Source organism: Gorilla gorilla, chromosome 13 (genome assembly GCF_029281585.2).
Source record: "Gorilla gorilla gorilla isolate KB3781 chromosome 13, NHGRI_mGorGor1-v2.1_pri, whole genome shotgun sequence".
In the NCBI taxonomy this organism is placed as follows: domain Eukaryota; kingdom Metazoa; phylum Chordata; class Mammalia; order Primates; family Hominidae; genus Gorilla; species Gorilla gorilla.
The window spans coordinates 85,469,643-85,483,292 of record NC_073237.2 but is presented as its reverse complement, the minus strand read 5'-3'; the positions used below and the strand labels follow the sequence as shown (position 1 = coordinate 85,483,292).

General features: G+C 42.8%; 1 protein-coding gene across 2 annotated transcripts in view; it reads left to right on the top strand.

Moving 5' to 3' along the window:
* The window catches only part of SHC3 (SHC adaptor protein 3), a 179,895-nt gene that overhangs the window by 136,366 nt on the left and 29,879 nt on the right, over nt 1–13,650 (top strand). Inside the window, exons 8-11 of one of the 2 annotated variants that reach the window (XM_019033376.4) lie at nt 1,588–1,738; nt 2,747–2,846; nt 6,411–6,569; nt 10,637–10,932. In XM_019033376.4, the coding sequence (XP_018888921.2) occupies nt 1,588–1,738; nt 2,747–2,846; nt 6,411–6,569; nt 10,637–10,932 (706 nt within the window). The remainder of the gene's footprint in view (nt 1–1,587; nt 1,739–2,746; nt 2,847–6,410; nt 6,570–10,636; nt 10,933–13,650) is intronic. The other variant, XM_004048225.5, reaches the window with a different exon arrangement.

Here is a 13,650-nt window from a genome sequence, read left to right as displayed (position 1 = left end):
TTCCAGAACGTTTTCATTACCCCCCAAAGAAACTCTATACTCATCAGCAATTACTCCCCATTCTCCACTCCCCACTCTCCCACCAACCACTAATCTACTTTCTGTCTCTATGGATTTGCCCATTCTGGACATTTCCTATAAACGGAATCATACTGTATGTATCTGGCTTCTTTCACTTAGAAAAATGTTTTCAAGATTCACTTATGTTGTAGGATCTGTCAGTATTTCTTTCATTTTAGAGTTCTTAATAATATTTGAGTGTATAGGTATATGACCTTTTGTTCATCCAGTCATTAGTTTATGGACAGTTGGGTACTTCTACCTTTTTTTTTTTTTTTTTAATGGAGTCTTACTCCATTGCCCAGGCTGGAGTGCAGTGGCACGATCTCGGCTCACTGCAACATCCACCTCCCGGGGTCAAGCAATTCTCTCGTCTCAGCCTCCCGAGTAGCTGGAACTACAGGTGTGTGCCACCACGCCTGGCTAATTTTTGTATTTTTAGTAGAGACAGGGTTTCACCATATTGCTCAGGCTGGTCTTGAACTCCTGACCTCATGATCAGCCCGCCTTGGCCTCCCAAAATGCTGGGATTACAGGCATGAGCCACCGCACCCGGCTCTACCTTTTAGCTCTTATGAACAATGCTACTGTGAAGATGTATACAAGTTTCTTTGTGGACATATGTTTCAATATTCTTATGTATATACCTGGGAGTGAAATTCTGTGGTCATATGGTTATGCTGAAACTGCAAAGCTATTTTCTAAAGTGGCTGCACCATTTTACAGTCCCATGAGCAATGTGTGAGGGTTCTAATATCCCCACGTTCTTATCAACACTTTTTCTTGTCCATCTCTTTGATTATAGCTACCCTAGTGGGCATGAAGTGGTCTCTGGTTGTGGTTTTGATATGCATTTTCCTGATGACTAACGATGTTGAGGATCTTTCCATGCACTTATTGGCCTTTTGTGTATCTCTGGACAAAAGTCTGCTCAAATCCTCAGCTCATTTTTAAGATCGGGTTGTCTTTTCATTGTTGAGTTGTACGAGTACTTTATATATTCTAGATACATGTCTCATTTAAGATATATGTTAGCAAATATTTTCTCCCATTTTGTAGTTTGTATTTTTACTTTCTTGATAATGTCCTTTGAAGCACAACAGTTTTTTCAAATAGCAGAAGGGAGAATTTTGAGAGGTTCATATTCTACCATTTTCCCTCATATCACTAAATTTCCATTTTGTAGTTGGTTTTGTTTGGGATCAATTTCATGGCTTACAAAAATGTGTGCTGTCCCTTGAGGAGCTGGCTATCCTTAGGCATAATTTCTTTCTTAATTAAAATGTACTTTTACAAAAGGACATCCTTCAAACATGATTGAAATGTTCCAATGAGTGAAACTCTGAATATGGCAGAGATATTTTGCTAAACCACTCATCTGCTTTTCATCTATGCATGAGACCTGGATGGCTGAGGAGGCACTGACTAAACTCTCTTTTCTTAATAACAGGCGCTAACATTAGATTTGTTGATTTTGGCTGTAAGTTCAACTTTTGGCTAAAGCCCTTGGAAATCTTCCTTTAACAGAATGCAGAGTCTGGATGAGCCATGGACGGAAGAGGAGGGAGATGGCTCAGACCACCCATACTACAACAGCATCCCAAGCAAGATGCCTCCTCCAGGGGGCTTTCTTGATACTAGACTGAAACCCAGACCCCATGCTCCTGACACAGCCCAGGTAAGTCTTATACTTTTTTTCTTATATAAGGAATGGAGGCTAACTCTACTTTATTTCCTTTTGTTTTCTTTGGTTTTATTTCAGGCTGATGTTCTGTTTCATTTTTGACACAGTAAATCATGAGCTTTCTCTCACTGGATTTCATGAGGCATGCAGATGAAGAGAGGCTTTGGGTTAACATCATAAAGCATTGGCCAAATGCTTTGGAACTGTGTGGTGATTCCTGGGATATGAGTCTGGGGGTGTCCTCTGTACCCTCAGACATATTCCATCATACTGTGAACTCAGTGAGGGAAAGAGAGAATTTAAGATTTTAAAAAGGCTTGGGAGGCATTGGGTTCTCTGAAAAGGAGTGAATATAGACCCTTAAAATGATGAGAATTTTATGAGTTTTCTATTTTATTCATTCCCTTGTTTTATGTTCAACTCAAAATTCTAGTAAGGCAATTGCTTTCTAGAGTTATGATATTTCTGTTTTGTTATAGGAAATTTTTTAACGTTACTACCTTATGTGAATGATAATGACACCACTAAAAATGGCAAAATAACATTGAGCTCAGGGATCTGACACTGAGAGGGAATTTCCTGATTTTTTGAAGGAAATTTCCTGGTTTACAGAGTGGACTTGCCCAAGTGTGAACGATCATGGGCGTATGTGTTATGTGGGAAGTGTGTTCTGACACATAGATACTCTGTAATTGAAATTTATTTTAGGACATACATATGGAAGAGCTTGATTTACAGTCACACTTCGGGAGGGGTGGGGGGGTAATGAAAACAAGGGGGGGGCATGTGTAGTTTTGATGGAGATGCAGCCTTTTCCTCACACCCACACAAACTTATTTCCCAAATCTTAATGCCAACCACGAGGCATGAAGGGAAAATTGGGTGTAACAGAGAATGCGAACCACCTTAAGGATCAATTCGCCGACTGTCTTGTGGCTTTCAAAAGTGGGGAAATGAGAAGAAAATAATTTTTTCATTCTGTGTATTTACATGTGTCTATAGTTTGCAGGAAAAGAGCAGACTTATTACCAGGGAAGACACTTAGGAGACACTTTTGGCGAAGACTGGCAGCAAACACCTTTAAGGCAAGGTGAGAGGCAAGGTGAGGTGGGTGAGAAACACAAAAGACACTTTTCAAAAGTAACAAGCTCACCACTGGGTCGCCTATTTTCTGTGGACTGACAGAGTGACCCCTGGATATATGTGCTGTGTGTGTTGCTATAGAATCCTGACTAGACTATAGAAATAGAAGCAACGGTGTGGTCAGGCGTGGTGGCATACGCCTGTAATCCCAGCACTTTGGGAAGCTGAGGCGGGACGATCACCTGAGGTCAGAAGTTCGAGACCAGCCTGACTAACATGGTGAAACCCCAACTCTACTAAATAAAAAAATTTGCCGGGTGTGGTGGCGGGTGCCTGTAATCCCAGCTACTCAGGAGGCTGAGGCAGGAGAATCACTTGATCCCAGGAGGTGGAGGTTGCAGTGAGCCAAGATGATGCCATTGCACTCCAGCCTGGGCAACAACAGCAAAACCCCATCTCAAAAAAAAAAAAAAAAAAAAAAAGCAACAGTGTTGCAGACATCTCCTGGCACCAATCAGGTGGTGCCTCCCTGCAGCTCCAGGACCATTCACACCCCGTCTGCAGTCACTGCCTCATGCCCCTGAGACTGTACACCTCCATGCTGGGAGAGCTTCCGTGCCCAGGGGTGCTGAGAAGTTGACATCTCAGGCGCACTTCACCCCAGTTTCCTATGGGAACTGGTGAGGCAATTCTAAGGTTGAGGTTGAGCCCCCGTGACTCCTACAACAAATTGTTGCCTTTCCTTCCTTGTCTCGTTCTCCTTCCCTTTACTCAGGGTCAGCTTCAGGGGGGATGTGAAGCCCCCTACTCTAAGCTGGGGATTGAGGCAGAGGTGGCACCAGGGATATACGTCTGTCACAGGCCCTGGATACTCTCAGAGAACACTTCTGCATCTTACAATCATAATAACATGCACCTACATCACACATTAAAACTAATGTCGATATAACTGTCTATAAGTCAGATATCTGCAAATAATTCAAATATATTTAGATACAGCCATAATAATTTAGATACAACTATCTAAGAAGTAACTGCTAATTGCTCACATAAGTGTTTATTCTCTAGACAGTTATATATACACATACAAATATGTATGAATGTATTCATATCTCAATCTAATCCTTTAAGAATGTCTTTTAATTTTAACCTTTTTCCCTTCTCAAAAACATTTATAACTCTTTCACTAGCTCTGGGATCCTGGCTACTAAGTCTATAAGATCTGAAGGGGATGGATGCAACTGATGCTTCTATGTATCTAAATTTAAACATTATTGGTTTAATGTTGAGGCTTATTCCTTCATTATAGCTATTTATGCCAGGAAGCAAATGACAATACATTTTTAAAATGTCCTCTGTGTAAGAGAATTTCGTCTCGCCTGCCCCAGATGCAGGAAGACCCACAGTGCTGGCCCAGTCAATAAAACATAAGGCCTGGCAGAAGCCACCACATGTTCTGCCTCAGAATAGGCTGGAAATAGCAAATCAGAGTCATAACTTTGCCAGAGGGACATTTTCATTATGGGCTATTTATCCTTGTTCTACATACATTTAAAATGCATTTCCATAACGTGTGTGTGCATAGACATATAATAACTGCTAAAGAATAAAGGAGACACATTATTTCTCTTAGATATTTACCTTATTGTAAAATATGTCAGGTTTATTTTAAAATAGGTCTTGTTTTTGATATATTCAAGTTATTCCAGCCAGATCGAGAAGAGATGATGTCGCAGAATGAGCTCCTGGCCTGGAACTTGAGACTCAGAGCTCTCAATAAATTTCCAGCTCTTCTTTGAAAACAATAAATAGGCAGGGCATGGTGGCTCACGCCTGTAATTCCAGCACTTTGGGAAGCCGAGGCGGGTGGATCACCTGAGGTCAGGAGTTCGATGCCAGCCTGGCCAACATGGTGAAACCCCGTCTCTACTAAAAATACAAAAAATTAGCCGTGCATGGTGGTGGGCACCTGTAATCCTAGCTACTCGGGAGGCTGAGGCAGGAGAATTGCTTGAACCTGGGAGGTGGAGGTTGCAGTGAGCCGAGATCATGCCACTTGCACTCCAGCCTGGGTGACGGAATGAGACCCTGCCTCAAAAAAAAAAAAAGAGAACAATAAATATCTTTTCTCACATAACAAATTAGAATGTCACTTATTAATTTGCTGGCAGATACTGTCCCCAATGGAAGTGAACTCCAGGTATCACGATGGCACGTGTCCTCCTGCCCCAGCTCAGCACCTGCTGTCATCTATGGTGGGAAAGGGCAGTCAGGAAGATTATGCATTTGGGCTCTTGATCTTCTCCTTTTAAAATTTTTTTATGAAATTCTTTTCTAAAGGCTGATTTGTTTGCAATGTACACAAAGGTGTAAACTGCAAATAGCTGTCACTAAGCAAGGATGCGTAATCTGACTAGACTCTTCAATGTAGAAAGCATGTTGAGAAATAGGAGAGTAGAAACACAGTCCATGATGTTGCAGGTGGTGCTCCCCAGCGAGGGAATGTTAGCACGACACTTCATTCTCACACCTACAGCCTGGGAGACAGTGGTGTGCTGGCAAACGTCCAGCCACAGGCTCTTGGGAACGCTTTTTAAAAAGCCCTGAACCAACTCCTGCCAGCTGGATTGAGCTGGCTTCAACACACCACCGCCCATAGGGTATGAAAGACACCCTCTTTCCAGAAATGTGAATACCACAGGGTGTTCTTGCGAACATGTTTACGTAAGAAGATTGGAGACAGGGCGCACACACAAAAAGACTCCGAGAAGGATCTGAACAGGCGTTCTCCGGCAACTAGGTCTGGGTGTCACTTTCACCCAGGGTCTGGGTGACAGAACAGCCCGGGCCCAGCCTCAGCACACCCACTGGCTAGCTGTGAAGTCCTGTCAAGGCACTAGGTCTTTCACACTAGGTCTTGGTGACAGAACAGCCTTGGCCTAGCCTCAGCACACCCATTGGCTAGCTGTGAAGTCACATCGAGGCAGCATCACTGCCTCAGCAGAGGGGGCTCTTCACTTGCACACCCACCCTGGGCTTCCTTCACAGACCCAGGGGCAGTAACTGCAGCCCTATTTTATAAGGAAGGAGTCTCTCTCAGTTCCTTAGGAGGTACAGAGCTTCTATTGTATTGCTTGAATGAAGTTAATTTATAAAGCATTTGCTTATATTTAAAAAGAAAACAAGAGCAATTAATATAAGGCTTGTGGTCCTTCTGCTCAGTTATTTGATCTTGGAGCATTTGTCAAGGAGAGGAGGAGACCAGGCATGTTCTGCCTGCCAGGCTCCTGCCGTCTTGGGGCAGCAAGGGCCAGAATCTTTGCTAAGGCCATCACAGTGGTGCCATCAAGGTGTCCACCCTGACATTGGCTGGCAGACCCCATACTGATATGAAGGACTGGAAAACATCCTAGCCAGGTCACAGCAGTGTGTGGTGACAAGCTCAGAAGAGGAGAATATCCCCCATAGGAATCCGAAGGAGGAGTTTTCCCATTTGCAGGCAGAAGAGCTTCTTTGTGAAAGGCTGGGTGGCTTGAGTAGTGTCACCATCATAAAAGAAAAGGGGCTCACTTTCTTGTTGCAGGGTCCTCGGACATCTACAGCACGCCAGAAGGGAAACTGCACGTGGCCCCCACGGGAGAAGCACCCACCTACGTCAACACTCAGCAGATCCCACCACAGGCCTGGCCGGCTGCGGTCAGCAGTGCTGAGAGCAGCCCGAGGAAAGACCTATTTGACATGAGTGGGTTTCTGTTTGTCTCTGGTTTTCTTTTCTTTTGAGGTTGCTTTTTATCCTGCCTTTTATCTGAAATCTGTGTAATTGCTGAATTTTCTGATAGCAGGGTTTTGGTTAATGGTGATGATTAGCTGTACTTTTCTGGGTGATGATTTGGTTTGTTTAAGCCTTTAGGATTATAGCCCTCTCTGTAGTCAAGAGACAGAGCAATTTCCCCCTCTTTTTGGAATTGACGTTCCTCTTGAAGATCTGCAAATATATTGAGACAATATACATACACAAATGTTTATTTATTCATTTAAATAGTAATTGGCTATTATGTGCCAGCTACTGTATTAGTTGCTGAGGATGCAAAGATGAAATGGCATGGCCCGTGTTTCCACAGAGCTCTAGGTCCATGAAGCAGACCAACATATAACATATAGGCAAGAAATTGCAACACACCTCTCTCTTATGAGGGTTTTCTCTCTCTTTCTCCTCTCCTCCCACTTGTGCTCTCATTTTTTTCTCTCATTTTTTCTCTCTTGCTCACCTTTTACCTCTCTCCAAATATTTACTGAACACTTACCATTTGTCAAATACTATTCTACTTGATGGAGATATACAGGAAAACAAAACCAGCAAAGTCTCTACCTCGTGGAGGTATCTATTACCGGGTAGTGGTAAATGCTCCTCAGTTATGAAAACTAAACAGGATAAGGAGAGTAATAGGAATCTATTGCAGATAGCAATATAGTGGGATGTGTACCACAGACTTTCTGTTTGTCATATAGACTGAGGAAATTAAAACGTTCATGAACTGATTAATGAAAGTGAAAATTTTTGTTAAAAAATTTTGAAAGAGCATCACAAGCTCACAAGAGCTTTATATGCTAAAATTTGCTTTTCATATTCCTCGAGAATTTTATAGGCTGAAGAGGGAGGGAATGGAGACTAGTTCTGAATGATTTTCTACCATGTGCTAAACACCTATTTTTAAATTTTTACAGGTAGGTATTATGATAACTACTGTTATCTTTATTTTACAGAGGAGGAAACGAAGAATCCTAGAAGTTAACTAACTTTATCATTTGTGAAAGGCAGCCTTGCTGGTCCAATATCTGTGATTTGTGGTATTTTGTATGAGTGAGGACGGTGTTAAGTGGCTTTATAATTAGGCAGCCTCATGAAAACAACACTGTTTCTCCCCAGCAAATTTGACTTCCCAGACACACTGGACCCCCATTTTGACTTACAAAAATAATCTAAGCAAGAACTGTAGAATCTTAATGCTTGAAGCCACCTTCAATGCTAGATCACCTAATTCAGTCCCGCCAGTGCCTTTATTTTTAAAAATGTGAAAACAGCTTAAGAAATGTGAAGCCACTTTTTCAAGATGCAAAGCACAGTGGTGGCTCTCCAAGCTTTTGCTGGAGTTCTTATAGTACCTCCAAACTGCAGTTTAATAGTTCCATGTCTGGTTAGACCATTTTTACTGTTTAATATAGTCAATTTACCAATGACTCCTGGACACAGACCCTAAGGAAAGTTAGATTGGCTGGTGTTTGGGATGAAAAAATGAGAACCAGAGCTACCCTTTTCCCATCAGTTAATTTCTCCTCCTGCTCTCAAAACCTAAGGAGGGGAAACAGAATGTAAAAAGAGCCTTAGAAAGGCTGGTGCCTATTGAAAAGTATGGAACTAAATAAAGCCAGCACTCTGTGTTCTTTATTTTGAACCAGTAGATCTAAATATAGCGGTGCTGATGTGATGATGGTGGTGATGATGGTGCTGCTGCTGATGGTAATTTTGATGGTGGTGGTGGTGGTGATAATGATGGTGATGGTAGTAATAGTGATGATGGTGCTGATGGTGATGGTGATAATGGTGAGGTGATGATGGTGGTGATGGTGATGATGATGATGATGGTGGTAGAAAGATGGTGATGGTAGTGATAGTGATGATGGTGCTGATGGTGATAGTGATGATGGTGCTGATAGTGATGGTGATGATGGTGCTGATGGTGATGGTGATAATGGTGGTGATGGTGATGGTGATGCTGCTGCTGCTGCTGATGATGACGATAGTGGTGGTGGTGACAGTGATGATGATGGTGATGATGATGGTGGTGGTGATGATGATGCTGCTGATGGTGGTGGTGTTGATGGTGATGATGATGGTGATGATGGTGGTGGTGATGCTGCTGCTGATGGTGCTGGTGGTGGTGATGATGGTGATGGTGATGATGGTGGTGGTGATGATGCTGATGATGGTGCTGGTGGCAAAGGTGGTGGTGATGGTGATAATGGTGGTGAGATGGTGGTGATGCTGATGGTGGCGGTGGTGGTGGTGGCAATGGTGATGGTGATAGTGCTGATGGTGCTGATGGTGGTGATGCTACTACTGCTGCTGTTACTGCTGCTGCTCCTGTTGCTGCTGTTACTGCTGCTGCTCCTGTTGCTGCTGGTGACAGTGATGGTGATGATGATGGTTATGCTGGTGACAATGATGGTGATGATGATGATGATGACAGTGGGGATGATGGTGATAATGGTGATGATCCTGATGATGCTGATGGTAATGGTGGTGGTGATAATGGTGAGGGGATAGTGATGATAGTGTTGATGGTGGTGATGCTATTGCTGCTGCTGCTGTTGCTGGTAGTGACAGTGATGGTGGTGACAATGATGGTGATGATGGTTATGATGGTAACAATGGGGATGATGGTGATAATGGTGATGATGATGGTGACGATGGCGGTGATGCTGATGGTGGTGATGGTGCCAATAAAAGTGAATGTGGGGATGGTGGCAATGTTGGGGATGATGCTGACGATGTTGATGATGTAGATGATAGCGAAGGTGGTAATGGTGTAGAAACAGTATAAAACAAATGACAATTCCAGGTAATCAGGAAAAAAGTCAGATGAAAAAGAACTTCCACAGACATAATTTTTGCCAATGGTTCTAACTTATTTTTATCTCCAAATCTGTCAAAGATTAATAAGCATCAAAAAGAGCTAATTTTAGTTTCATTTACTCACCTCACTTCTGCCCACGCTGTACTAACATCGAATAAGTTTGGCTTATTTTACAGCATCTGTTGACTATACTGAATGACCTCTGTCCTAGGAGCAATGCTGGGCTCTGAGGGTGTAGTTATGCTCAGGAAAGAACCATTCCTGTTCTTGTGCTGCTTATGTTGTATGTATGTGTATGCTTATGGGTAGACAGCGTAGTCTGAAATAACCATCGCACTACCTTCCACTTGCATAGCACTGTGCATTTTTCAGAGTCCTTTCATACACACTACCTTATGTGAAAATCGAACATCGGGATTTAGTTAGACATGCCTGGCTACTTCTTTTGCTGCTGGTATTTATTGTTAGAGCAGCAGTCTCACCATTCACACATGCCTTGCACTGAGAAGTGTGCTCTGAAGGGGATGAAACCAAGTATGGTCTCAGGCAGTCATGTGAGAGCCTCGTTCCACAGGGAAACAAGTGAAGGTTAAGGGAAGGTGGAGCTCCTAGCCTGGGGCAAGTCACACAAGAGGAACCCAACACCCGTCAGCTTTCTCTTTTAAAAATTTGCCTGATGCAAAGATTTTGAAATAAACCTTTGGTGGATTGGGCTCAGGTTTTGCATAAAATCAAAGCTTTGTAGCTTGTCTTTCCCTTTGGTATTGGCAGATTTTTGTTCAGAATTTGTTAAAGAGGCTGGCTGAAGTTCCAGAGAAAGTACATGACATGTGATATTCATGGCCTCTTGCAGCATGCAAAAATGAAGTCATTCCAGCTAACTAGACAAAGGGTGTGCTTGACTCCTTGGCACACAGCACAACTCCCAGCTGTCTTGGGAAAGCAGACTCATCAGAAAGTCATGCCAAAATTTGGGCTGTGCTTTTCAATGCTTGTTATGATGGCTCTTGTTATATTACCAGCCAGTTAGTTTTCTCCATTGGTTTTTGTTTTCCCCTTCTGGAGGAGTTGCCTTTGCATTTCCATCTCTCTCACTGTATTTTTTTTTTTTTTTTTTTTTATCATTTGCTCTTCTTGGGATTGACTTGTTGCTGGTCAATATTGTTGATGACAGAACCTTTTGAAGATGCTCTCAAGAACCAGCCTTTGGGGCCCATGTTAAGCAAGGCAGCCTCCGTAGAGTGCATCAGCCCTGTGTCACCTACAGCCCCAGATGCCAAGATGCTGGAGGAACTGCAAGCCAAGACTTGGTACCAAGGAGAGATGAGCAGGAAGGAGGCAGAGGGGCTGCTGGAGAAAGACGGAGACTTCCTGGTCAGGAAGAGCACCACCAACCCGGGCTCCTTTGTCCTCACGGGCATGCACAATGGCCAGGCCAAGCACCTGCTGCTCGTGGACCCAGAAGGCACGGTGAGCACCCAGTGGGGGTGGGGCCGGACCTGCCAATGGGCGCAGACCTGCCTTAAACAGTCTCCACTTTGTCAAATGCCCTCCACATTCCCACCTCTATCCACAAGTGCCTACCGAGTCCTCCAGGGGAACGCAGGGACAGACAACTCCTGTCATCATGCCAGAGCCAGGAGCCAGGAGCCAGTGGTCAGGGCCCCACACAAGTTTTAAAACTTTTAGAATTATGGCCTAGGCTGAAAGCCTTGACTTTTATGTCCTTTAAAGTAAATAAATACAGAAACTGAGAGCATTTTCCTTACAAACACATTTCTAGTAGACAAGGAAGTACAGGCTCCTAGGCTTTTAATATTTATCTTGAATGCTTATCTCGAAAAGTTGAATCACTGAGGATTTTGTTCTAAGGCTGTAAAATGTGATGATCAGTAAATGAAACCCCCATTGCTAAGTCTCTTGTTTTCCCATTTAGAGAAGTAACTCCTACTGATGTTGGCCATCCCTGGCACTACAGCTGTATCTGAATAATCTCGTAGGTTTGGCTGAATTTTTCATCTTCCCGTCAAGAAAGACATTCATCTTTACCTGGCGCATAGTCCAAGAATTGCTAAGTTTAATAAATGCAGTTAAATCAACCTAACCATTGAGTGAAATTCCAGGATTGTTTAAAACCTTTTATCCAGTGAAAACAACAAAGCAGGGTAGAGTTATTTAATAGGGGTTAAGAACATTGCATTTTCTGATTGACAGGGAGGGATGAAGCCTTTGTCTCAGTTGGACTGGAACACAATTAAACTGCATGTGTTGGGGGTGGGGGTGTTACCCAAGACAGTTTATTACCTCAGGTGCCAAGACTCAGTTGCCTGAATACCCCAGCTCCTGGCACTCTGAACAGTTCCTCTTTCTGTCTCTGCAGAAGCAGCCACTTCCCACTTCCAGCCAGTAGCTGGTTCCTCTTTCCCTTCCGCGGAGACAGCCACTTCCTCATGAATGTAACCTATCTCCTTCCGATCCACCTTCTTTTTTTTTTTTTTTTTTTTAACATATATGTACTTCTGAGAAAACATATTTTGTGCTTGTGCCTTTTAGAAATTTGCAAATTAGCCAGGCATGGTGGCGACTGCCTGTAGTCCCAGCTACTCAGGAGGCAGAGGTGGGAGGATTGCTTGAGCCCAGTAGGTCAAGGCTGCCCTGAACTGTGATCGCAACTACTCCACTCCAGCCTGGGTGATGGAGAAATACTCTGTTTCAAAAAAAGAAAAAAGAAGTTTGCAAACATGTTATTGTTCCACAAATCCCATTTTGTTTCTTCCTTTTCCACCACTGTATATGTTGTTGAGATCTGTCCATGGTGGTTTCTGTTTATCAGATCATTACTGTGGTGGGCTGCCTGGGGCCCGTCACGTATGCAGTCCACATGTCACTTACTGAGCTCTCTTGAGAAGGATGACTAAGCTGCTACAAACTCTCACGCATGTTTTTCTCTGTACCCGGGGACGGTATCTCTGGGACAGGAGCCAAGAGTGGCGTTTTGGTCACAGGGTACACGTACATTGAATTTCACTAGGGCTTGCATTTGCTTTCAGAATGGCTGAGCTACTAAGGCGCACACCAGCAACATCCTTGCTCTTCCTTGAGAGAGTCTCTAGGTTTGCTAGTTTGTGGGAGTAAGGAGAAAGGGAATACCTCATTGTTTGATTTGTAATTCTTTGGTTGCACTTCATTAGTAAATTAGCAGATTCTTCCTGTAAATCTTATGTTCTTATCTTTTCTCCATGTTTTTCTTTTGACTTTCAGATTGGGCTTTCTTGTTGAGGTTTTCAGCAACAGAATTTTCATATGTATTCTCTTGCTTTTTTCATCCATCTGATAATTTTGTCTGTGATACTCTTCATCAAATAGAAGTCTTTCATGGGATGCATCCGAATCCATCAGGTTTCCCCCTTTGTGTTTGATGGTTTTGACTTTTAAAGTTTTTCTCCCCCACAAATCACAAATATACTGGATTTGAATATATATTTTCTTTTGTTAGCTTTATAGTTTTATCTTTCACATGTAGGCTTTAATTCCAACTGAAGGTACTTTTGAATATGAAATGAGATAGAGACCCAATATACACACACACACACACACATATATATATATATTTTTTGTTTGTTTGTTTTTTGCTTATTTTTGTATTTTTAGTAGAGACAGGTTTTCTCTATATTGGCCAGTCTGGTCTTGAACTCCTGACCTCAGGTGATCCACCTGCCTTAACCTCTCAAAGTGCTGGGATTACAGGTGTGAGCCGCCACACCTGGCCAAGGCTCAACACGTTTTTAAATCTCCAGATAGTAAGCCAGTTTTTCTGTCACCATTTACTAAATCATTCATCTCTTCTCTGCTGTCCTGATGTTCCTTCTGAAATATACTAAGTTCCTTGCATCATGGTCTGTTTCTGGATGCTGGATTCTATTCTACTGATCTGACTGTTTAGTCCTTGTATAAGTACCATGCTATTTCCGTCCTTATGGCTTTGGAACTCTCCTAACATCTGGTGGTGTGAGTCCTTCCTCTTGATTCTCCTTTTTCTAAACCGTTTTACTGAGCTTCATATATATATTCTTCTTTATACTGATTTTAGAATCAGTTTTTCAAGTCACCAACAATACATGCTGGGATTTCAATAGGGCTTGCACTGAATGTATGTAGATTAATTTGAGGAAGAACAGACGTTTTTGT